The sequence below is a fragment of the Capra hircus genome, chromosome 3, assembly GCF_001704415.2.
Source record: "Capra hircus breed San Clemente chromosome 3, ASM170441v1, whole genome shotgun sequence".
NCBI lineage: Eukaryota > Metazoa > Chordata > Mammalia > Artiodactyla > Bovidae > Capra > Capra hircus.
The window spans coordinates 96,991,795-97,018,117 of record NC_030810.1 but is presented as its reverse complement, the minus strand read 5'-3'; the positions used below and the strand labels follow the sequence as shown (position 1 = coordinate 97,018,117).

Genomic DNA, 26,323 nt, shown 5'->3' with positions numbered 1-26,323 from the left:
GGAGCTGGGGTAGATGCTGAAGCCTCAGTTTTGCTTCTCCGTTCCCCGGGTAGGTTCATCCACCAAAGAAAGAGCACATTACACACCCAGCTGCTGTGACCATCCAACGACCACAGTGACAGCAACCCCTCAGACTTGGATGGTTTCGTACAGTTATTCAGGGAGCATGTCCACACAGCTTCTTACTGAGTCCTTATCACACACTACGAAGTGGATGTCATACCTGTTTTATGGATGAAAAAAAAAAGGAGAATCTAATAATTTGCATGTCATGTGTGGCGGGAGCAAGAAACCAAACCAAATTCAGTGTATTTCCCACTCAGTGTTCTCTAAGAACACTGTGTTCTCTCAGTGTTTCTCTAAGATTTCTCTTAAGTCTCTAACGGACAAAGAGATTGGTGATGTTAAAAGATTTAAACAAGTATAGGTGTTAAGGAGAAAGCACCCTGGTAAAAATAGACCCAAAGAATCGCAGGATAGACTATGACACAGGGTATTGCTATCCTCTCTCCCTCGCATGGTTCCTAGGAGAATTAGAAACCTAGCTTTATCAATAACTAATGACAAGTCCCTTAACCTCTGTGAGACTCGGAGTTTTTATTTGCCTACCTGCTTTCTGGGGCTGATACGATTAAACATGGTATTGATGGAGATGTGAAAAAACAGTTCCTGGACAGACAAGGCCCTCCATTTACTAAGTTGGAAAGTAGAACTTAAAACTTTAGAAACCATAATAAGCATTAATTTAAACATTAATTATGAAATCTTGATGTTGGTGGGCGCCTTAGATATTATCTAACCCGGTATTCCTCATAGAGGCCAAGAAGAGTTTAAGGGTTTTTCTCTGTTCATGCAGCAAGGCAGTACAATGCCATACACCCATTCAGTGTTTTTCCGATTGCCCTGCATGGCCTCACCATTAACAGTTCCATTGATTTGTGATGTTCCAGACTCTGCATCCTCAAATCTGTCCTTATAGTGCTCTTGCTTGGTATTTGTATCATTATTTCTCCAGCAACCCCTACTACCAACACCACCAATCTGTCAAACCAAGCATTTAGTTAGAGAGTACAAATTAAAGGGACACTCACCAGCCTTTAGTGAAGAATCAGAGCCTATATTTGGAGGTATTATCAGCTTTAAGCATGTCATTTCAAATGAATAGATTCTGCTGAATGGTTGGGTATTCCACAGGAGAGGGCTGCAAACGCATCCTTCTTTAGTCTGTTATCTTGTTGGGAAAAATATTAAACAAACATTGTGAAGTGAATTGTTAGTCTGTACTTTCACAAAAAGCATATTTAAGTCTGAATCTAATGACAACCTCCAAGACCAGACAAGGCCAGTGTAGATGTGATTTCTGCTTCTGAACTGGCCAACCATCCACCTGGGACCTTTCGAAGGAAGGAGGTGGTTCTGGAGCTCACCAAGAAGTTTTGAACCACTCCAAAGAGACAGCAAGGTATGAGGGAAGGAAAGAGTGGTACTGGCTTGAACTGCCTGAGAGACCACATTTTTCCTTACCTTTTATTATGAAGGTAAATGAAACCTACAGTGTATATGTATATATGTGTGTGTGTGCATATACAGATAGACAGAAGTGTTCAAAGTAAAGAAAAATTTTCCTTTGACACCCCATTACCAATTCCCAGAATTTAATCCTCATAGTTTCCATGGATTCTTTCAGAAATTTTCTTTTTTTTTTTTTTTAGTTTTTTATTTTTTTAATTTTAAAATCTTTAATTCTTACATGCGTTCCCAAACATGAACCCCGCCTCCCACCTCCCTCCCCATAACATCTCTCTGGGTCATCCCCATGCACCAGCCCCAAGCATGCTGTATCCTGCATCAGACATAGACTGGCGATTCAATTCTTACGTGATAGTATACATGTTAGAATGCCATTCTCCCCAGAAATTTTCTATGTATGTACCTGTAAGCGTATACTTATCTATTCATTTTTTAACATTGCACACACTATTCCTTATCTTTACTATGTCTTAGAGGTTAGCCTATAGATATCTCTAGATACATATAATGTCTACCTCATTCTTTTAAAAGACATTATTAATTCTATTGATGGGTACACCAAACTTTAGACCCATATAGATGGATATTTAGATTGTTGTATATTTTTTGCAATTATTATAAAAAGTGTTAATATTTAAGACAGTAGCTTTGCATGCTCATAGCTATATGTTGTAAGAATAGATTCCTAGAAGTGGAACTGCAGGATCGTTTAATTAAAAAGTTTGATAGAATGTGCCAAATTGCTCTTCAAATTGTACTAACATATTGTTGGAATGTACTTTCTAACTTCAAACTTTCTAATCTTTGTTAGCTTAATAAGTAAAGTGTAGTATCATTGATTTTCCTTTGTTATAAGAGAATTTTGATATTTTTATGATATTTATTGGCCATTTTCCTGTTATATACCTTTCTGATGAGACATTTAGCTATGAAGGAAAATAATTTTTTGTTGGCTGTAAGTATTATAAATACATCCCCAGTTTGTCTTTTGTTATTTCTGATAGAAAGTTTTCATTTTTAGGTAATCAAATTTACTGGTCTCTTCCTTAATGGCTTGTATTAATAAATACTCTTTTATAGTTTCCAAATTTTATATAAAATACAAATTTTGCTTATATAGATTATGTTTATTTGTTATATATTTATCTTATACTTTTATATATTATTTTTATATTCATATATATAAAATTGGGGAGAAAAAATACTGTTTTGTTGGCGTGGTTAAAAAGTCTTAACAGAAAATTGTTGGGTTTCAGTGAATTTGGGTTGGAATTCTGACTAAATCATTATCCCATCATCTGTTAGCTGTGTGACTTTAGGCAAGTGACTTCAGTTCTCTGGGCCCCAATTCCTTTGTCTATAAAGAGGAGATAACTGTTTCTGACAGGTTAGGTAGAATATTAAAAGTACTGCCGTGTCTTTTCCACATACCCACGTTTAGGAGCAAGCTGTACTAGATGAAGAAGTGACAAATAATATTCAAGACAACGGTTATTTATTGAATAATCATCTGCCTATTAGAGAAGTAATTTCATAGATCATCTACATTAAATGTGGTTACTGAACATTAATTCTTCTCACAAAGAAAGTGGTACTAGATTTTTCAAAGCGCCTTGTTTGGGATCCAGTCAGAACTGAGTTTGAATACAAAATTCCATATTCACTAAACGGGTGACCTTAGACAAATTACCTGAATTCTCTGGAAGGCAATGTTGTCCTCTACAAATGTGGACATTACTTGACTCAATGGATTGTTTAAAGGATTGTTTGAGGATAACTGGTGTCTAGGATTTCAAATATTAGTTTCCTTCCCATCTTTTGGCCTTCTGTGATTTGGAAAGAATTTCCACTATAGCACTACAAAGAGTACAAACCTAAATTATTTTCAAAAGTGCTGGTTTATGAATTTTTTGTTGAATAAATGAGGAATTTTTACAGCCTGAGTCAGAGAACACTGAGTTTTGACGTTGCATTTCCGACGCAATGTCATTTACACTTCACTAGAGTGTAACTTTCACGGGGGCAGGAATTTTTATTTTGGTTCAGTTATCTATTGCCAGGACCTAAAATTGTGCCTGGCACAGAGGAGGCTTTCACTCTACTGGAGATTTGGCAGTAATAATAACTATTTCTTTTCTCTTTACAGGTCGCTACGCACTGGTGGTCTGCGGGGACATCGCCGTCTACCCCAGTGGTAACGCTCGCCCCACAGGCGGGGCTGGAGCTGTGGCAATGCTGGTTGGGCCCGAGGCCCCTCTGGTCCTCGAGAGAGGTTTGTAGTACACTGCGCCGTAAACACGGTACCAGGGGGCTGCATGGCATGGCCAAATGCTTAGCTCTTAGCTCTCAATTCCAAACTGGAACATTCAGGGCTGAAGTATGGACTTGAGGATGAAAGTGCTTGCCTGCAAAAGACTACACTGGGGAGCAGAGGGCAGGGAGAAAGGGAAGAGAAGGATCAGCTAGGTGGCTTCATCTATACCATCACACATCAGGATAATGGTGTTTGGATCAAATGGCATTTGTGCTGCTGACAAGGACCCTTTGGGAGCTAAAGTGACCATTGAAAATGAAAGAAAATAATTGGATATAAAGTAAGAGCTTTCCTTTGAGACTTTTGGAGTCTGTTCCAGATTTCTTTAAGCCCATATAGGTGTGGAAATAGAAATATACATCTCACTTATAAAAAGGCATTCATCTAATTAACTCCCTTTGAACACCTGAGGGATAATCAGTGGGCCTTGGGCTTGGGCATGAACATAAAGACAAGGGTGCTGCTTGTACATGGATTTCCCACCCTCTCTGCTCAATATGGGCTGCACTGTGCAGTTTCTGAATCCCTCTGTGTGCCTCACCAGGGCTTAGAGGAACCCACATGGAGAACGTGTACGACTTCTACAAACCAGATGTGACTTCAGAGTACCCGCTGGTGGATGGGAAGCTCTCCATCCAGTGCTACTTACGGGCCCTGGACAAATGTTACGCATTTTACCGTCAAAAGATCGAGAAACAGTGGAAGCAAGGTATGGGGCTCAGAGGGCCCAAGTCACAGACTACTTACATGAGGCTGAGAGTGTGTCCCAAACTCTTAACACAAGGACTCTTTTCTCCTCTGCAAATGATCTCAAGAGAATTATTTCACATCTTCTTCTTACATGCTTTCCCGGGTCTAGGCTGAAGTCCCTTTGGAAGTCATCCAAAGTCAAGTATGAAATTGCCTTTAACTTGAACTGAGTGAAAGAAAGTAAACAACCCTAAGCCACAGCTGAAGCCTGTAGGTGTCAGCCACCTGGGGAGGTAGAGTGTGAGTCAGAATGACCATGTCTTGTGGGTGCTAGGATTCATTTCTGTTGAAGTCAGCAGTGATTTGACTCAGTTTATAGTTTGCCACCTTTTAAAGTCTGATTGATGTTGAAAATTCTTACCTATATTTTCAATATACTTAAGTGTTATCAGTAATTTTCTTTCTCTGCATGGTAGCTTTGCAAGTTAATTTTATTTTCACCTTTAGTTTCTGAAGTTTTCTGCTAAAAAATATGTGCCGATTTCATAATCAGAAAAGAAACAAATCTTATTTTAAAAATACAGAGAAACTTACTTACCTTAAAAAAATAAAAATAAAAAGCGTTCTTACCTGTTTGGCTGTGCCTAGCTGGATGTCTGAAAAACGCAGGTTTCAGCGTGGGAAAAGGCATGTGCTGAAGCGTCAGAGCACAGATGCTCTAGGGGTGGCCTAAAGCATCTTGGCTCTTTCCACTGCGCTGGGTGGGAATGCAGTTTGTCCCCATGAGAAAGGAGTCAACTTAGACCTCTCAGCCTCTCCCCACCCATTGTAAAATTGCTACTGGCTAATTGGTAGCTCAGATGGTAAAGAGTCCATCTGCAATGCAGGAGACTTAACCCATGGGTCGGGAAGATTCCCTGGAAAAGGAAATGGCAACCCACTCCAGTATTCTGGTCTGGGAAATCCCATGGACAGAGGAGCCTGGCGGGCTACAGTCTGTGGGGTCCCAAAGAGTTGGGCACGACTTAGCAATTAAACCACAACAATTGCTCTGGCACCCTCTGAACTCATGACATTTTAATTGTACCCCTCATTCTCATATCGAATTTGATCAACGCTGCTTTGAATCTCAGCACCAAACTGTAAACTTTCTAAGGGGAGAGGGTGCACTGGTCTTCTCTTTGGAGTGAAAGAGGGTCTGGAGTGTAGAGTCAGAGACACTGGAACCTAAAGCCAAAATCAGCTGTTTTCATGCTGAGTGACCTCGGACATGTAACTTAGCTTCGTATTTTGGAGACCCTGTTTTCTCCTCTGGAAAATAGAGAAAATAATACGATATGAGGTTGATTTGAGGAATTATCTGTCACGGAAGTTGGCACTGGCAGAAAGGAAGAAAACATTGATTTTTTTCCTTTTTTACGAGTAGTGTGCATGCAAAGTCACTTCAGCCCTGTCCGAATCTTTGCAACCCTATGGACTGTAGCCTGCCAGGCTCCTCTGTCCCTGGGGATTCTCCAGGCAAGAATACTGGAGGGGGTTGCTGTGTCCTCCTCCAGGGGATCTTCCCGACCCAGGGATCGAACCCACATCTCTTACATCTCCATGTTAGCAGCAGGTTCTTTAGCACTAGCACCACCTGGGAAAGTGCTTGGTAAAATGCTTGTAAAATGAACAAACTGTGTGTTCACTGTAGGTAGGAGCTCGTTCTCTGGGAGTCCTTAGAACACACTGTATCCTTGCTTTCATACTTCTTCTTCCAGCTGGCATCGATCGGCCTTTCACTCTCGATGATGTGCAGTATATGATTTTTCACACGCCTTTCTGCAAGTTAGTCCAGAAATCCCTGGCCCGCCTGATGTTCAATGACTTCCTGTTGGCCAGTGGTGACACACAGACTGGCATCTACAAGGGGTTGGAGGCCTTCAGGTGAGTCCTGTTCAGGAGGAGCCTAGAGGCTCATGAGGGGTGAGAATGAAGGGGCTTCCTCATGCCTTGAATCTGGACGACTAGCCACTCCTGTGAGGTAAAAACAACAGTCCTCTAACATAGTAGAAATGACATCAAGTCCTCGTGTGGGTTACTGGGTTACTGTCTACGTAAGGACCTCACCTTGTATCTCAGGGAGCAGAGGGACCCTGCTGGCACCTGTCAATCAGATGACTTCAAGAAGTTTCAGAGAATAAGAAAAAGGGAAAGGGAGTGTGCCAAAATCATTCGGGCAATAAACATGTTATGAATATCAACTGTGTGTCAGGCATCATATGAAACTCTAGGGACATAAAAGTGGGTGTGACTTCATGCTCCCCGCCTAAAGGATCTCACAGTCTGTACAGAAACACCTAGAAACAAATAATCACACTGCAGGATAGCAACTTGGGGAAGGTCTGGTCTTTCTCACTTGCCATTGCCTTAAAGAATGTCTAACTTGTTGCCTCCTCCCCCTTATCTATGAAAAAGGGATAGTCCAGCATACTCCCCCTCCTTGGATTTCAATAAAGCAGGGATAATGCTGTTTATTGATGCAATACTCCAAGGCATTTAGAAATAAAGAAACTTCAATACAAAGAGATCTCACTGGGAAGGGAATCTTTCCCTTTCTTCTTGGTATCTTCTCATTTCAAGTTTTAGAGTATTCTACCAACATCTGTCCCCATTTCTAACTACTACTGCTAACCCTGCTATTAACCAATCAAAACAGCAAAGTGAGTACAAACACTACTTCTAAGACTTGCCCCATGGAAAAAAATTTAACATATACCAAAAATAATAGGCTAATATTTTTAATATATGAAAGTTTCATCAGTAATAAGATAAACCCACTAAATAGAAGATATGGACAAGAAATTTCCTCAGGGAAGAAATGCACATATGCATATTTTTAAATGTGCATGCCCATTAGTAATGCATATAAACAATGTTTTCTTTATGTGCGTTCTTAGTCACTCAGTGTGTCTGACTTTTTGCAACCCCATGGACTGTAGCCCACCAGGCACCTCTGTCTCTGGGGATTCTCCAGGCAAGAATACTGGGGTGGGTTGCCATTTCCTTCTCCAGGGGATCTTTCCAACCCAGGGATTGAACCTGGGTCTCCTGCATTTCAGGCAGATTCTTTACCAACTGAGCTAGGACGGAAGCCCTATGTTTTATTTACATAGCCTTTAAAAAATTTGAATATCCAGACTTAAGGCTATGAGAAAATAAGCAATAGTGGACGGATTTGGGGGAGTAATAGGGAAACACAAATCAAAAGCCTTAAAGATGTTTGTAACTTTGGCTCAGTAATTTCACCTTTTTAAAAGAACATGTAGTTATTTCTCAAAAAAAAAAAAAAAAAAAAAAACACCTACCACATGACCCAGCAATTTCACTCCTGGGTATATATTGGAAAAAAAAATTTTTTTGAAAAGATACCTGCACTCTGATGTTCAGATCAGTATTATTGACAATTGCCAAGATGTGGAAGCAACCTGTGTCCATCAATAGATGAACGATTGAAGATGTGGTTTAGATATACAGTGGATTACTACTCCATTAGCTAGATATCAGGCTTTCCTGGTGGTTCAGCAGTAAGAATCTGCCTGAAATGAAGGCGACACCAGAGACGCAGGTTCCATCCCTGGGTCAGGAAGATCCCTTGGAGGAGGGCATGGTAACCCAGTCCAGTGTTCTTGCCTGGAGAATCCCCATGGACAGAGGAGCCTGACGGGCGGCAGTCCGTGGGATCACAAAGAGTGAGACACGACTGAGTGCCTGAGCACAGACAGACATCAGTGGTACACTCCAATAGATACACAGTGGTATAAAATAGGCTACAAGGAAGTACTGTACAACATGGGGAATATAGCCAACATTTTGTAATAACTGTAAATGGACAATAACTTTAAAAAATTGTATAAAAAAGGTTTTAATGGAAAAAAAGTTTGTTTCATGAAAAAAAAATTGCATGTAGCTATTCACGGCTTCAGCTAATGAGGATAGAAATGGGGAGTCTGGTTAAAGAGGGGTACATCCTATCATGGTCTATTTTGCAGTCTTTAAAAATAATGCTAAAGGAGATGATTTCATGTTATAGAGAAAATTAGTTAAGAAAGCATGCTAAACAGAATGTATAGCATGATTTTATTTTTCAATAGACTATAAAAGTTGGAATGGATTCCATAAGAAAACTGTGACTGATGCTCTCTCTCTCTGAGCGGCAAGACTGTTAGTGACACTTCCTCTGTATTTTCTGTATTTCCGAATATTCCATAATAAAAACATGTGTTCCAAAGTCTTCTCTCCAGTAGCTGTTATACTTTCTGCTTGCTGCCTTCCTCCTTCATGTGTCTTCTCCTATGACCTATTTCTTTGGCTGCCTCACAGGGGACTAAAGCTGGAAGACACCTACACCAATAAGGAGGTAGACAAAGCATTTCTAAAAGCCTCCCTGAACATGTTCAATAAAAAAACCAAGAACTCCCTCTACCTCTCCACGTACAACGGGAACATGTACACCTCATCCCTATATGGATGCCTGGCCTCACTTCTGGCCCAGTGAGTAGTGCCTCTGTCCCTACCTCCTCTTACTCTGGCCTCTGGTCTGAAGGGTCAACCAAGTTTCACTCCTTTACTCGTACAGAATTTTTTCAAAAAGGAAAGAAGGAAGGAAGGAAAATGAAAGAAATGTATTTCAAAGGTGTATGTGTAGGTAGATTGACCATCAGTATTAAACAGTGGTTCCCTGGTGGCTCAGATGGTAAAGAATCTGCCTGCAATGCAGGAGACCCAGGTGTGATCTTTGGGGAGGGAAGATTCCCCTGGAGAAGGGGATGTCTACTCACTCCAGTATCTTTGCCTGGAGAACTCCATGGACAGAGCAGCCTGGGAGACTAGAGTCCTTGGGTTTGCAAAGAGTCGGACATGACTAACACTTTTTCGAAACTGAAATGCATGTATCATGCCAGCAGATGTGCAAGATCTGTTTGGATACATCAAGAAAATAGGGGAATTTTTGATGCATATTTTTATCTCATTCATTTAAAATGTCTGTACTCAGTAAAGCATTGTAGTTTTCGAACCCACAATTTATGTTCAAATCTCTTTACCACTTACTAAATTTGACCTTGGAAAAATGACTATTATAGTCCTCATTTTTCCCAACTATAAAATTTGTATAATAACAATACCTACCATCTAAAATTTTGATGAATGTTAAATGTCAAAAGCAATTAAAACAGTAAAAGCTCAGCAGGTGCCCCAGTGTTAGTTTTTAAATAGATACTCAGTTTTATAGAGTTTATAAGAAAATACTTATAGTGCATGTATATAACATAAGAAAAAATATATACATGTATGGTTGGACTTGTTCAGATTATTACTAACGAGAAGATAATTTAAAAATTTACAACTCCTGAAGCATTGCCAGTCAACATGGGAGCCCTGAGGTGAATCCAATGGTCTGACCCCCACTTGGAGGTAACTTCAGAGTTCACTGAATTCGTCTTGTCTTCATGGGTAGGGAGAAGTTCCTTTTATATCCCAGAAATTCTGTTGTGCTCACTGTGATATCTTGGGTTTTAGGTGTTCTCCTCTTGGCAAGTTTTCTTCCTTTGGGGCCTACTCCCAGGATCTTCCAAAACTCCCTCTTTGTGTAGAGTGCCCAGAGCCCGTTTCTAGTTGCAAGAGGTTGACTAGATTGGCAGTTTATTTGCAGAGCAGAATATAACGCTGATCTGTTTTTCTGGGTTTGATTCCTCTCCTTGTAGTCACTCTGCCCAAGACTTGGCTGGCTCCAGGATCGGTGCCTTCTCTTATGGCTCTGGTTTGGCAGCAAGTTTCTTTTCTTTCCGGGTGTCCCAGGATGCTTCTCCAGGTGAGTCCAGTCTTTTGTTCAGGCACTTCTGGCCAGTTCCATCTGGGAAAAGAAACCATTTTCTGCTTCACCACTACTAAAGCTCCCATCCTGACAGAATTATGCTGTGACTAAGAACAAAGGAAAGCCCTGAAGGGATTTAAGCAATGGAATAAGCTTGTCTATTTTACATATTTGAAGTACTTCCCTGGCTACTGATTAGAGACTAGATTGTTGAGGAACAAAGGTGAATATGGGGAAACCACTTAGTTTGTTTCAACAAATAGTCTAGGCCAGAGGTAGTCACGGTTGGATTACAACTGATTAAAGAAAAGTTGATGGGTTTGAGATATCCAGTAAAAATGTGCTGATTATTTTACGATGGATGTAATCAAGGGCGTACATCAAAGCACTAAATGGGATTCACCTTGACGAAATGAAGGTCTGCCTTAGCTTTGCTAATGCTGTTTTTGATGATCTTGATCATTTCTTGACATTCTAAGCCATACACTGAGCACTTTTCCTTGGAGCAGCAGCTCCCACAGAGCTGACCCTATACTAGACTTGTGCTTGGAGGCAGTGATGATAACGATGTAAGTTTACAGGTCTTGCTTTTGCTTCCCAGGCTCCCCGCTGGAGAAGCTGGTATCCAGTACATCAGACCTGCAGAAACGTCTTGCCTCCCGGAAGCGTGTGTCTCCTGAGGAGTTCACAGAAATAATGAACCAAAGAGAACAATACTACCACAAGAGTAAGGAAAAAAAGGTGGAAAGAGAGGAGAAGGCAATTTTTCTCAGCTTCTATGTCAGTAGCTGAGTGGCAGGAATTCATCAAAGTCTAGAATATAGCGAGTGAGAGTACTGATTTCTGTGATATATGATTGGGAAAAAGGGTTGTTTGGTGCAAAGGGGGACAAACTGAGCTGGGAAGCAGAAGGCAGAGTTGGGAAGAGGTAGGAGGCAGCATGTGGCTTCCCAGTGCAAAATATAGATAGCCACCCAAAACAGGATACATACCGGACAATGAAGTCCCATGGAAGCCAGATGTATGGTCTTTGAAAATATTGATGGTATCTAAGCAATGGTTGAAAATGCCCAGATTTTGGAGCCAGAAATCCAAGTTTAAACTGACCTATGACACTTGCCCTCTATTTTTGAGAAAATTATTGAACTTTTCTGAGTTGCTTCCTTTCTAAAACCATACCAACTTTACAGGATTGCCAGAGATTAATGAATTAATTAATGAATGATGTTATCAGCAAATACTACGATTTCCCTCCAATTGCCCCCTTTCCTTATCAAATATAAAACAAAAAACTGCCCCCAAAAAGCAACAAAGGAATAGTAAACCAAAGCTAAATTTAAGACTGGAGAAACCAAACGGTGATTTTAAAACCAGCGTAACCATATTTTTTCAAGCAAAATGTGGGACCCATGATTTGCACTGAAAAGAAGACTGAAGTTATGCAACTGAGAATGTTCAAAAAAAAACCCCTAAACTTAGTAATTAGTCAGTTTTTATCTGGACCCAGGGACATGTTAGACCAAAAAAGAAAACAATTAAAAATAAGGCCTCTGAGATGAATGTTAATGGACAAACCTTTGAAATACTACAGAGAATCAGAATTGGAAAACTTAGGGCTAGGAAGGAAGTGTCTATTAGAATACAGGATGCTCTGAGGTACCCCTCAAGCTCGGTACCTTCGGTAGAAGGACATGATGAAGATTTCAATGGAGGAAGGGCCTGTTTACTGTAGGAAAGCAGCATATCTTATAATAAAATTTCTAGTCAACAAGTCTTAGGTACTAGCCACAAGGCAGCTGCTTCTGGTCCTTCTGCTAGCCCAGAGTTCTGCTGGGTGTAGACAAGACGACCTCACCACCCCTTGCAGCACAACCAGGAGAGCTCCACATGAAGCTCTGGATGTCCCTGTTACCATTTTCTCTTCCTCAGCCCCATAGAGCCCTTTGTGAATACTGCCTCCCTTCTTGTTCCATAGTGAATTTCTCACCACCTGGTGATAAGAACAGCCTTTTCCCAGGCACTTGGTACCTGGAGCAAGTGGATGAGCTATATCGCCGAAAGTACGCCCGGCGTCCCGTCTAAAGGTGGTGAGTGAAATTTTCGAGTGTTAGTGGCTTAAAGTTTTTCTTCTGGGCAACAGATGCAATTTTTCTTTTTCACTTCTTTTATATTTTTATCGGGAGTGTAATTGCTTTACAATGTTGTGCTCATTTCTGCTATACAACAAAGTGAATCAGCTCTATGTATACATATATCCCCTCCCTCTGAGACCTCCCTCCCACCCACTACCCCAATTCTACCCATCTAGGTCATCACAGAGCACCTAGCTGAGCCCCCTGTGTTATATAACAGATGGAATTCTGACAGTGTAAAAGGCCAGAGAGTTTTTTTAAAATATTTACAATCTAAATGTTGAGAGTTATGTTTTATTTGGTGGGAGTTTGTAAGACCTCAAGTCGGGGAGTCAGCATCTCAAGTAATAGAGAGCCGCTCCGAGGAAATGAGAGGGGGGCGCCAGGTTATATAGTAACGAAAGGTAGGTAGTCTGAACTTCAAAAGATTATTGCTAATTGAAGGAAACCAGATATCCCAAGTTAAGGAACTTAGCACTTTTCCGACTTTTCTGGCTTTTCAGCATATGGGAAGATGCAAGAGTATGGGCTCACTGAAATCATTCCTTTGATATACACCTCAGCTATCTAGGGCTAGATATCACAAGATTTCACAAGTTTCCTCAGGGCTCGCATTAGAGGGCTGCAGTCTCGGACACTGACATCCTTTGTTTACCCATATGACAGGCAAAATTCCACTTAGTAGCTTTCAAAATGACCAGAGGTGGGGAGTTTGCACCATGATGACCAAGTACAATTCTTGGGGCTCTTTGCCTACAAAAGGCAAATGCTGGGGGAGGGGCATGTCCTTAAATCTTGAATCTGAAAAAAGAGTCAACTTGTTTATCATCTGATCTCCTCCTGATAAGGAGGTTGATAGAATTAGAAGTTTGATAGAAACAAAATTAGCATCTGTAAAGGGAAGCGGGATGTGAACCTGAAACTGTGGAACTCAGTACTCCAAAGGCGCAAGTCAGTAACAAAGGTGAATAGCATCAGAGAAGGCACACACTGTTGGAGACAGGTTCTTAAGGTAACAGGTGCTGGGGATTCTGGGAGAGCCAGCTGGAGAGAGCCTTAGGCTAAGGGGCTGTGAGCAATCCCTCCTTCGTGCGATTTGGGGAGAAAGTGGGGAGCAGTGTGAGGAGAGAAGAGTTTGATGGAGGAGGATTGAGTCAGGAAGAGAATTAAGAGAATTCTTTACGGGACGTTTTAAAAGAAAATCAAAGAGTGGGAATTAGAATCCTATAGTTCACCTACCCAGGAATCTGCCTTCAGTTTATCTTCCAAACTGGTAAGATAAGCAGAATGGAAGAGCAAGAAGCAATTTCTTTTGTGCCAAGTGTTTTTCTGTTTTTTAAATTTTTCCCCCTACTTAAGGATATGAAGGGGGAAGACTAAAAAGGCTTGCCAAGGTCAGGGTAGGGAGCAGGGAAAGAGAAGGAAGTCCCAAGTAAATGAGATACCCAAATAAAAAAGGGAAACTACAGGTAAGGCGTGTCCTCTGTTTACTACCAACCACTGCCAGCATTCCGGCCCCTACGGGGCAGTTGAAGTGCGGCCTGAGATGTTACAGGTGAGGCAGGGTGGGCAAGGGGGCCGACAGGCCAGGCAGCAGGCTCCATAAGCAGACTCTTCAGACTTTGGCCCTAGCTGGGAGTCAACTGTTTGCTTCTCTGTTGTATGTTTGTAATATGATTCTTGAGGGCAAGTCAGTGGCAAAGAGCGAGTCATTAACTATCAAGCTAGTTCAGCCAACAAAAACAGAGAGGGGAGGAAGAGAGAGAGAACTGGGAGTTTTCAAGGGAGTTTCCATATCAGGTTCCCTCTGTCTCCTGGTCCACAAGCTTGTGAAAGTCGCTCAATCGTGTCTGACTTTTTGCGACCTCATGGACTGTACAGTCCATGGAATTGTCCAAGCCAGAATACTGGAGTGGGTAGCCTTTCCCTTTTCCAGGGGATCTTCCCAACCCAGGTCTCCTGCATTGCAGGAAGATTCTTTACCAGCTGAGCCACAAGGGAAGCCCAAGAATACTGGAGTGGGTAGCTTATCCCTTCTCCAGTGGATCTTCCCAACCCAGGGATCGAACCGGGGTCTCCTGCATTGCAGGCGGATTCTTTACCAACTGAGCTATCAGGGAAGCCCAGCCCACAAGGTTAGGCAGCATTGTAGCTGGGGCTCATCCTTGTCTCACAGGAGCAATGAGCCTACACCATGAGATGTTAGCTGAAACAAAGATTTTATGTCAGCATGATGCTCTGTGGAGCTCTGGCTCTGCACTGCCCAGTCTGCTCTCCCTTCACAGACAGGACATGTCGCGGGGACCCGGCCCATCTCGCAACCTTGGCTCCCGGGGCATTGGGCTCAGGGCACTCAGGTATCTAGGTTTGTTGCTAGAGGGTGTTGACTTAAAAAATAGCTACAACCTAAAAGTTGAGAGTTAACGTTTTATTCAGTGGGAATTTGGGGGACTTCAAGTCAAGGAGACAGCATCTCAAGTAAACCTGAGGGAACTGCTCTGACGAGGTGAGAGAAGTAGCCAGATTATGTAGATGTGTTTTAAAACAAAGGGCAATAGCTGGAACATCAAGAGACTATTGTTAAAAGAAACCAAATACCCCAAGTTAAGGAATTTAGCACTTTTATGTGCATTGTTGTTGTTGCTGTTCAGCGGCTCAATAGTGTCCTACTCTTTTGCGACCCCATGGACTGCAGCACGCCAGGCATCCCTGTCCTTTACCATCTCCCGGAGCTTGCTCAAATTCATGTCCATTGTGTCAGTGATGCCATCCAACCATCTCATCCTCTGTTGTCCCCTTCTCCTCCTGCTTTCAGTCTTTCCCAGAATCAGGGTCTTTTCTAATGAGTCAGCTCTTTGCATCGGGTGGCCAAAGTATTGGAGCTTCAGCATCAGTCCTTCCAATGAATATTCAGGACTGATTTCCTTTAGGATTGACTGGTTTGATCTCCTTGCAGTCCGAGGGACTCTCAAGAGTCTTTTCCAACACCATAGTTCAAAAGCATCAATCCTTTGGTGCTCAGCCTTCTTTATGGTCCAACTCTCACATCCATACATGACTACTGGGAAAACCATAGTTTTGACGATGCTGACCTTTGTTAGCAAAGTAATGTCTCTACTTTTTAATATGCTATCTAGGTTGGTCATAGCTTTTCTTCCAAGGAGCAAGTGTCTTTTAATTTCATGGCTGCAGTCACCATCTACAGTGATTTTGGAGCCCCTAAAAATAAAGTCTCTTGTTGTTTCCATTGTTTCCCCATCTATTTCCCATGAAGTGATGGGACCAGATGCCATAATCTTTGTTTTTTGAATGTCGAGTTTTAAGCCAACTTTTTCACTCTCCTCTTTCACTTCCATCAAGAGGCTCATTAGTTCCTCTTCGCTTTCTGCCATAAGGGTGGTGTCATCTGCATATCTGAGGTTACTGATATTGTTGGAGATTATGAGTGAAATGACACAGAACAAGACACACACAAGAGACAGACAACATGCACACTGTGGCCGGAGGAACAGAACTGGGCAAAAAACTAATTGCCGTTTATTATAAAATCCCCCTAGGCAGAATTCCAGACTGCATGAATAAGCCTTTTTAGCACAGCGCAGGTGCATACATGTTATCGTATAGCAAAGGGGAGTAAAATCCTAGTCTACTGCAGAGTCTGTACAAAGCCCTCTATTCCTTCTTTATCACAAGAAGGGAATGCTCCCTCGTTTGCAAGGGACCATTAAACTCAAGGCTGTGTCCAGACTCTTTGGCATAATGCCTTGTTTGCAAGGACGTCCAGCCCTAGCAGAGAGGCCCGTTTGCAGGCACATCTTTGCTACCCTATTAACCCTTCATTTCCCCCCTTTTCTATTTGCTTTTATAAATTTTAGCATGGTTTGGATCTTCTCTGCTTCGTGCTTTAGTTGTTTCCCTTTCCGCCATCGCCATAAGACTGACATGTCACCACCGCCATCATGGCAAGCAAAAGATTGGTAGGATTCAGAGGTTGCCCCGCCTTCATTAACGTCTTCTCTGCTTCCTGGGTCAACCTCTTCATTTGACCCCATGCAGGAGGTGTTGCGTCCCTTGTACGGGAAGTAAGGCTTCTCTGTAGAGTAAGCTCTTCAAATTTTTGAACGAGGGGGTCAGCCATTGTTGATTTTGATCAATCTTGCTGGGGTCCAAAACTTGTAATTATCAACAGAAATGAAAGCATACCCTCATCCCAAATATATTAAGGATGCTAGGATCCAACCTTTCTCTTTATCTTTATACCAAGTAGGCATATTCAAGATCTTCTTATCCTCTTCTTTCCCTTGAAAATGCAGCTCTGCTGCTGATATATTTCCCTTGCTCCAAACATTCAAAAAATTTAGGGTAAGTAAGGTTTTATTCAGAATGTCTTTAGGTTTCATAAATCTCTCTTGTTCCCCCTTTTTTATTTTTTCAAGATAATCATGCAAGGTACAATTAGCTCTTTCAGTGACAGCTTGCCCTTGACTATTATAAGGAATACCAAAAGTATGAGTTATATGGTATTGAGATTAAAAGTGAGCTAATTTTGCGGATTGGTAAGCAGGTGCATTATCAGTTTTCAATTCAGTTGGTAATCCCCTAACTGCAAAACAAGATAACAAATGAGTAATAACAGCGTCAGCCTTTTCAGAATGTAATGCAGTGGCCCGTTGAAAATGTGTGCAAGTGTCTACAGTATGATGCACACATTTTTGTTGTCTGAAGGAAGAAATGTAAATTACATCCATTTGCCATATCTGATTTGCTTGTTGTCCTCTCACGTTGACACCTGGTGGGGTAAATGGCAAAGCAAAGGGTGCACATATGGAACAAGAACGAACAATATTTTGAGCTTGTTTTCGAGTAATAGCATGAGGTTTTTGTAACCCTTTGGAGTTGGAATGGTGTAAGAGATGTTCTTACTTTGCTGCTTCTATAGGATAAAGTAAGGCATCAATTGTAGCATTTCCGAATGATAAGGGTCCAGGAAGGGCAGAATGTGCATGGATGTGAGTAAAGAAAATTAACTCTGAACGCTGCAAGAGCAATTGTTGTACTTGGTAAAACAATTTATCAATAGCTGTTTTAAGGGTCAATGGAAGGGAGACATGGGAAAGCTGAGGCAAGAGAGAACAGCATATTGAGAATCTGAAACAATGTTAATAGGAAGTTGGGGAAAATCTTGCAAAACTAAATAGATAGCCCACAATTCAGCGGGCTGTACAGAAGAAAATGAGTGGGGGAGAACCTTGGAATTTTCCGGGGTCCAATATCCAGCAGTATTTTTATTTGCATCTGTAAAAAGAGTGGGTCCCTTAACTGGAACATCTGAAATTGGGGAATGAGATATCATAGTGTTAGTCCAGAGAAAATCAATCAATTTAGATGATGGTTAATGATTAGAAAATGAACCAGGATATGAGGCAAGAGAAATTTGCCAGTTTTCATTAAATTGTAAACATCAAGATATTTGAGCAGTTGTTAACTGAGTAACAATCTGGTGTGGTTCACATCCTGATAATTGTAAAATACGATGGTGACCCTTCTGTATAAGGAAGGCTAATTTATCCATATATATAGTCGATCTTTTGGAAAAACTGTTAGGTAAGAAAACCCATTCTATTAATCCTTTTTCTTGAGTAATTACACCACATGGGGAATAAGGGGTATGAAATATTATAAAAGAAATAGATTGAGATGCATGTAAGTAAGCCAAAAAGCCATCATTTAGTCGTTGCTCAACAAATTGAAGTTCCTGTAAAGCCAATGGGGTTAAGGTCCGGGGGCTATCCAGAGCTGTATCTCCTTCTAAAGTAGAAAACAAATGTCATAATTGAAAAGTAGGAATCCCAAGTACCGGGTGTAGCCAATTAATAACTCCCAATAACTTTTGAAAATCATTTGAGGTTTTGAGATGGTCTCTTCTAATTTGCAGCTTTTGGGGCCTAATTCTATGTTGTTCCAATATTGTCCCTAAATATGAAATAGGAAAGTCCTTTTGAATTTTTTCCAGGGCTATTTGCAAATTGTATAGTCTTAAAGCCTCCTGTACTTTTAAAAAGAATTCATCATGTTCAGCAATACTAGGAGCTGCCAATAGGAGATCATCCATATAATGATATAGAATATAATTGGGGCATACTTGACGGAGGGATTGTAAAGAGCGAGCTACAAATTCTTGGCATAAGGTAGGACTATTTATCATTCCTTGTGGTAAGACTGTCCATTGATAACGCTTAACAGGCTGAGCATGATTAAGAACAAGAACTGTAAAAGCAAATTTATCTCTATCTTGCAATTGTAGGGGAATGGTTAAAAAAAAAAAGCAGTCTTTAAGATCTAACACCATTAAGGACCAATTCTAAGGAATAAAAGTTGGAGAGGGGAGCCCCAATTGCAAGGCTCCCATAGGTTCAATACATTTATTAACTTCTCATAAATCAGTTAACATTCTCCATTTTCCAGTTTTCTTTTTTACAACAAAAACAGGAGAATTCCAGGGGGAGGTAGAGGGCTCTATATGACCAAGTTGGAGTTGTTCTTGTACTAATTGTTCTAATGCCTCGAGCTTCATTTGTGGTAATGGCCACTGCTCAACCCATTTTGGAGTATTAGTTAACCATTTTAATGGGAGAGCTAGAGCAATTTGAGCAGTGGCTACTAGTTTTCCAATGGAATGGTTACAGAAGCCCCCAAAGGAGAGAGAAGGTCTCTTCCCCATATATTAATAGGTATATTTACAATATAAAAGGTAACAAACACTGATCTTCCATTATGGAATTGACATTGTAAGGGATGGGTACTCTTCCAGACATCTGCAATGGAGCCCAATCCTGTCAGCATTAAAGGGCTTTTTTCTTTTTCCCAATCTTAGGGCCATTGTTGAGAAGAAATGACTGAAACATCCACCCCTGTGTCTACTAGTCCTTCAAAGTTGTTTCCCTGTATAATCAAGGAGAGAACAGAGCGGGAATCTTTGATAAGCATTTCCCAAAATATATGTTGCCCAGTACTTCCAAATCCTCCTGTTCGTTCATTAGGAAGAGCCAAAAAGGGGTGATAAGGTAGGAGAAGTATTTGAGCAATATGTTCCCCAGCTAACAATGAAAGCGTGGTAGAAGTAGAGACCATAATTAAAATTTCCCCAACATAGTCAGAGTCTATTACCCCAGGAATTATGGTTAAACCTCTCAAAGCCGCACTGCTACAGCCTAATATCAAGCCAAAAGTGCCCTTAGGCAGTGGTCCAAATACATTTGTTTTTAATTTATAAATGCCTCCCCCTGGTGACAAAAGAACATTATCAGCTAGTGGCAAATCAGCAGCAGCGCTCCCTGAAGTAGCAGACCGTAAGACGGAAATCATCATCAGAGGTCCTTTTAACGGGGCATCGACTCCTAACGGTTGTTGGGAGGGAATAAGGTTGGGGCAGATGGGATGGGGAAGAGGGCAAGGAGGAAAAGTCCCCAATATTGTTCCTGGGCCCCAAAGACTCAGGCCCGCAGGATAGTTTCCCGGTATCGGGTTGCCCATTTTGTCTGTTTTAGATCTGCACTCATTAGTCCAATGAAACCCCTTCCCGCACCAACGCCAAAGTCCAGGAGGAGTCTTATTCTTCCCAGCAAGAGATCTGTCTCTAGGAATTGCACCTTGATCAGCTTTTAATTTCTGACACTCTCTTTTCATATGACCAGGTTTTCCACAATGAAAGCAGTTACCTCCCTTTGGTGGTCTCATAACTTTGGCCAAGGCTGTAGCAAAGACATTAGCCTGATGCTCAGCTCCTCCTCCTCCTGAGCAGGCTCTGATATATTCAGCTATGGATGCACCCTGTCCCTTTAAAGGTCCCAGTATACGCTTGCATTCAGGATTTGCATTTTCAAATGCTAAAGTTTGTAATAATATCTCTGAAATCTCATCCCTCCCTATAGCCCGTTTCACAGCTACCCTCAGTCTTGCTAGAAAATCAGTATATGGCTCATTGGGGCCTTGCATTGTTTTAACAAAGGAGGGCTGGGCGTGGCCAGTAGGCACCACATGGAGCCATGCTCGTAAAAAGACCTGGTGGACTTGTTGTAAGTCCTGATCAGAGTACTGAGCCTGTTCTCTTAAAGCCCGATAAGGGCCCTCTCCCATTAGCTTGTCCTCGAGAGGACCAGGGGGATTCTCACCCTCATTAATACGAGCCTGCTTTCTAGCTTCTTCTTCCCACCAGCTACGAAGTTGCAACCATTGAGAACCCTCCAAGACAGCTTGGGCAATAGATTCCCAATCTAACAGAATGATTAATTTGCCTTTTCCCAATGATTCCAGCATAGCCAAAACAAAGGGAGATTGAGGACCGCACTGCGCTACTGCAGCTTTAAGATCTTAAAAAAATTTATATTCCAAAGGAGTGTATCGAACATTTATCACATTGCCATCCTGCTGTCTCTGGATGGGAAACAATTGTGGAGGATCGATAAACCCACCAGGGGGAGCAAGCCAGTCATCATCATGAAGCATAGACAAAGGAAAGGAGAACCGAAAATGTTCCCTGCCCACATCGGGCTGATGAACCGCAGTGGGGAAAAGAGAAGCACACGGAGGAGCAGAAGGTGTAGATTTTTTCTCCTCCTTACGGGATTTCCACCATTCCTAGAATAGATGGGTCATTTCTTTAATCTCTTTGCCTTCCTCTGACGAAACTGAAGAAGCCTCCGAATCTGATTCTGAACTATCAGATGTTTCACCATTTACAGGAGGAGGCTCATTTGTATCCTTGCCTTCAGGCGATGCAGAAGCCCCACCAACGTCTGGCACATCCTCATAAATTATTTCTCCCCTCCTTGAAGCATTTGATTTAGTTTCATTATCAGTAGAGAGCAAGGTCAAAGCTTGTGTTATAGCACTACACAAAGTCCATAACTTCAGAGGGATCACATTACCCTTCTGATGTTGCTTTCTCAATTCCTTTTGAATTATTTTCCATTCCTTCAAGTTCAACTGTAACTTAGTTTGATATTGAAACCAATGATAATATTGCTTCACCAAGCGAAAGAGCTCACTCAATCCATGAGTCGAGGCTTTAACGCCTATGGAGTGGAGAAGTCCTTGGACTAACTCCATGTATTGTGCCCGTAATAATGATGAGGAATTCCCCATGATTTTCCTTTTTTTTTTTTTTAGTTTTTTATTTTTTTAATTTTAAAATCTTTAATTCTTACATGCGTTCCCAAACATGAACCCCCCTCCCACCTCCCTCCCCACAACATCTCTCTGGGTCATCCCCATGCACCAGCCCCAAGCATGCTGTATCCTGTGTCAGACATAGACTGGAGATTCAATTCTTACATGATAGTATACATGTTAGAATGCCATTCTCCCAAATCATCCCACCCTCTCCCTCTCCCTCTGAGTCCAAAAGTCCGTTATACACATCTGTGTCTTTTTTCCTATCTTGCATACAGGGTCGTCATTGCCATCTTTCTAAATTCCATATATATGTGTTACTATACTGTATTGGTGTTTTTCTTTCTGGCTTACTTAAAGTTCCCCTGCTAAGATGAGGAACTCCCCATGATTTTCCCAAAAGTTCCCCTGCTATGGATTTAAAATCCCCCCGGGGTTACTCACCCTTTCGGTTTCACTCGAGCTCCACGTTGGGTGCCAGATGTTGGAGATTACAAGTGAAATGATACAGAACAAGACACACACAAGAGACAGACAACACGCACACTCTGGCCGGAGGAACAGAACTGGGCAAAAAACTAATTGCCGTTTATTATAAAAGCCCCCTAGACAGAATTCCAGACTGCATGAATAAGCCTTTTCAGCACAGCGCAGGTGCATACATGTTATTGTACAGCAAAGGAGAGTAAGTCCTAGTCTACTGCAGAGTCTGTACAAAGCCCTCTATTTCTTCTTTATCACAAGAAGGGAATGCTCCCTCGTTTGCAAGGGACCATTAAACTCAAGGCTGTGTCCAGACTCTTTGGCAGAATGCCTCGTTTGCAAGGACGTCCAGCCCTAGCAGAGAGGCCCGTTTGCAGGCACATCTCTGCTTACCCTATTAACCCTTCAGATATTTCTCCTGGCAATCTTGATTCCAGCTTGTGCTTCATCCAGCCTGGTATTTTGCATGATGTACCCAACATATAAGTTAAATAAGCAGGGTGACAATATACAGCCTGGACATACTCCTTTCCCTATTTGGAACCAGTCTGTTGTTCCATGTTCAGTTCTAACTGTGGCTTCTTGACCTGGATACAGGTTTCTCAGGAGTCAGGTAAAGTGGTCTGGTATTCCCATCTCTTTAAGAATTTCCCACAGTTTGTTGTGATCCACACAGTAAAAGGCTTTAGTGTAGTCAATGAAGCAGATGTAGATGTTTTCCTGGAATTCTCATGCTTTTCTATGATCCAATGGATGTTGGCAATTTGATCTCTGGTTCCTCTGCCTTTTCTAAATTCAGCTTCAACATCTAGAAGTTCTTGGTTCACATACTGTTGAAGCCTTGCTTGGAGAATTTTGAGCATTACTTTGCTAGTGTGTGAGATGAGGGCAATTGTGTGGTAGTTTGAACATTCTTTGGCATTGCCTTTCTTTGGGATCAGGATGAAACTGACCTTTTCCAGTCCTGTGGCCACTGCTGAGTTTTCCAAATTTGCTGGCATATTGAGTGCTGCACTTTCACAGCATCATCTTTTAGGATTTGAAATAGCCCAACTGGAATTCCATCACCTCCACTAGCTTTGTTTGTAGTGATGCTTCCTAAGGCCCATTTGACTTCGGACTCCAGGATGTCTGGCTCTAGGTGAGTGATCACACCATTGTGGTTATCTGGGTCATTAAGATCTTTTTTGTATAGTTCTTCTGTGTATTCTTGCCGCCTTTTTTTAATATCTTCTGCTTCTGTTAGGTCCATACCATTTCTGTCCTTTATTCTGCCCATCTTTGCATGAAATGTTCCCTTGGTATCTCTAATTATTTTGAAGAGATCTCTAGTCTTTCCCATTCTATTGTTTCTGTGTATGGGAAGATGCAAGAGTCAGGGCTTACTGAAATCACTGCTTTCAGATGCATCTCAGTTATCTGGGGCCCGTATCCTGTGTTTTCAAATCCTGAGTTCCTCAGGGCTCCCTGTAGGCAGCGGCTTCCCCTGATGTCTGCCAGGTATTCTTCTCCTTCTTGAGTGCCCTGGAAGGCTGGAATCGCTGATGACTGTGACATCTTTGCTTATTGATGCGGCAGGAAATACTCCATTCCTCAAGGGGCGGTGAACACCCAAACCTGGGGATGCAGTTTAGGAGAGCCTGCCTTGGGCAAGGAGCAGACGTGGGAATGGGATTGCCCAGGGTGAGACTCGTGATTGATGTCCTTCCTTTGTTTCTTTAAACTTTACAGATTTGTGGACAGTTTCCTGGGAAAAGTGCTACAGAACGGCTGCCCTCTTTCAACTGTATAAAGCCCCCACTCTTAGCTGGCAAATAATTGCACTGGACGCAGCAGCCTTGTAAACACTGGCCCCATAGAGTGAGGGGCCCTCCCGAATGGGTCCTTCTGCCTTTCCCTGCTGCAATCACTGTCATGGGCTTGCAGAGCCCTCTCTGAAGAGGTGGCGGGACAGAGGAGAGACTCAGCCTTGAATCACAGACGGAAAGTGTGGCGGGTCCCTTGTCTCCTTCCAGATCCAGATGACTCGCCTCTCATTTGTTGCAGCTTTGTCATTATTGTCATTATCACATTTCCATGCTGTTATGTCTTTGTTTCTTAGGGTTTTCTGTGAATTTCTAAATTCCATGTTTGGTACTAAGCTAAAATAACCATTAAAAAGCAAAGAAGCAGAGAATGCCTCCTGTGTTTCTTGGAAATTAGGGCACAAGCAGAGCAGCAGCTGTCAGGACTCTGAAGCCCCACTTTCCACACACACCCCCACGGCAGCAAGCTTGCTGAGCCCTCACCTCTCACCCTGCCTCTCGCCCTTTCAATTCCATTCGCTGAGAGGTGCAGGCTGAAACACAACCTCCACTCCCAGCTTCCTTACCTAATCTAAAGATACCTTCCCGGGGACTTCCTGGTACTCCAGTGGCCAAAACACTCCATGCTGTCAATATAGGGGGCCCGGGTTCAATCCCTGGTCAGGGAACTAGATCCCACCTGCTGCAACTGAGAGTTCCCAGGCCATGCTGCCACAGAGACCGAAAATCCCTCTGCCCCTACCGAGACCCAGCACAGCCAAATAAATAAAGACACTTTACAGAGCCAGCAGACAAGAAGACAAGGGCCAGAGTTGACTTCAGGAGCTGAGGATCAAAGTCCCTTGGTCTCATGCCTTGATAGTGTTTTCTGCACAAATAAACACAGGTCAGAGGTTAATAGGTTACATTTTTGGCTCCTCCAGCCAAAAAAGAAAAAAGAAAAAAAAGTTTCAGTACCTAGTAGGAAATTTTTCCATTAGAGGATCTTTTGTCTCCCTTGAGTTGGGACACTGCTTCATCTAGAATCTTTTTGTAAAATAGCAATGGCTTAGGACTGAGGGGATGGAGCTGAGAAGGGGAATGGGAAGCATCCAGTTATTTCCTTATAAAGAGTCTCCTCCACCACCGCAGCGAGAAAGGGGCACTGTGGAGGAGAGAAGACGGTTTCTGGGGGTGGGAGGTGGGGGTGGGGAAGGCTGGGGATGGGAGGGAAGCTGTAGGGTTCACGGGACACTGAGCACAGGGGAAAGAGTTGCTTGTCTGACGCCCCTCTGTCCCTTGGACTTCTCTGCCTGTTGTTCGTTTCATAGTAGACACCAGAAAATCCAAGATAAACCCCAACGTGAGCACTATGCCTTCATCAGCTGACTCCCTTCCCAGTCCCTCTCCAGATGCTCCCTGAACTCCTGCCCTATTACACAAGCTGCAGTTGCCACCCACAAACCCCCGTTGGCTACCAACCCCCCACCCCTGCCCCAACCTTTGCCTGCTCCTCAACAAGCTGTTTGGGGGCCCTCCATCTAGTCGGCACCCCAGGCAAGACAGTGTACACCTTTCCTAAGATCCCTGCAGTAGTGTCTGTAGCCATGGGAGAAAAGCCCATATTCCTCTGAGTTCTCAATGTGTATATATATATACACGTTGGAGCATAGGTGATTAACAGTGTTGTGTTAGTTTCAGGGGTACAGCAAAGTGATTCAGTTATACATATACATGTATCTTTTCTTTTCCAAATTCTTTTCCCATTTAGGTTATTACAGAATATTAAGCAGAGTTGCCTGTGCTATACAGTGGTTAGTCCCCTGTTGGTTATCTATTTTAAACACAGTAGTGTGTACATATCAATCCCAAGCTCCCACTCTGTCTCTCTGCCCCCAGTCCTTCCCTCTTGATAACCATAAATTCATTCTTTAAGTCTCTGAGTTTGTTTCTTTCTGTTTTGTAAAAAAACTTCATTTGTATCTTTTTCTTTTTTTTTTTTTCTTCAGATTTTGCATATAAGCAATAGGATACTGGAGTGGATTGCCATGCCCTCCTCCAGGGGATCTTCCTGACCCAGGGATCGAACCTGCGTCTCTTTTATCTCCTGCATAGGCAGGTGGGTTCTTTGCTCCTACAGCCACCTGGGAAGCCCCCAACCAATATGATATCGTATGATATTTGTCTTTCTCTGTCTGATTTATTCCACTCAGTGTGATAGTCATCTGAATTCTTGAAGAAGGGAACTCGGGGCCTTGCCGTCCCTCCGTAGAGTTCACTGAGGGGTCTTGGTGCTAAATCTCTCCATTGGCCTCAGCAATCAGGAGCTTCTGCGTCACTCAGTGCCGGAACCAGGCCTGCCTCC

The 26,323-nt window shown here is 42.4% G+C and overlaps 1 protein-coding gene across 1 annotated transcript in view; it reads left to right on the top strand.

The window, feature by feature from the left end:
• Nucleotides 1-24,345, top strand: part of HMGCS2 (3-hydroxy-3-methylglutaryl-CoA synthase 2) — a 30,822-nt gene extending 6,477 nt beyond the window's left edge. Inside the window, 8 exon segments of the mRNA NM_001285740.1 lie at nucleotides 3,677-3,802; nucleotides 4,389-4,553; nucleotides 6,295-6,460; nucleotides 8,897-9,067; nucleotides 10,279-10,385; nucleotides 10,990-11,115; nucleotides 12,364-12,475; nucleotides 23,906-24,345. Coding sequence (NP_001272669.1) covers nucleotides 3,677-3,802; nucleotides 4,389-4,553; nucleotides 6,295-6,460; nucleotides 8,897-9,067; nucleotides 10,279-10,385; nucleotides 10,990-11,115; nucleotides 12,364-12,470 — 968 coding nt within the window. The 3' untranslated portion in view covers nucleotides 12,471-12,475; nucleotides 23,906-24,345.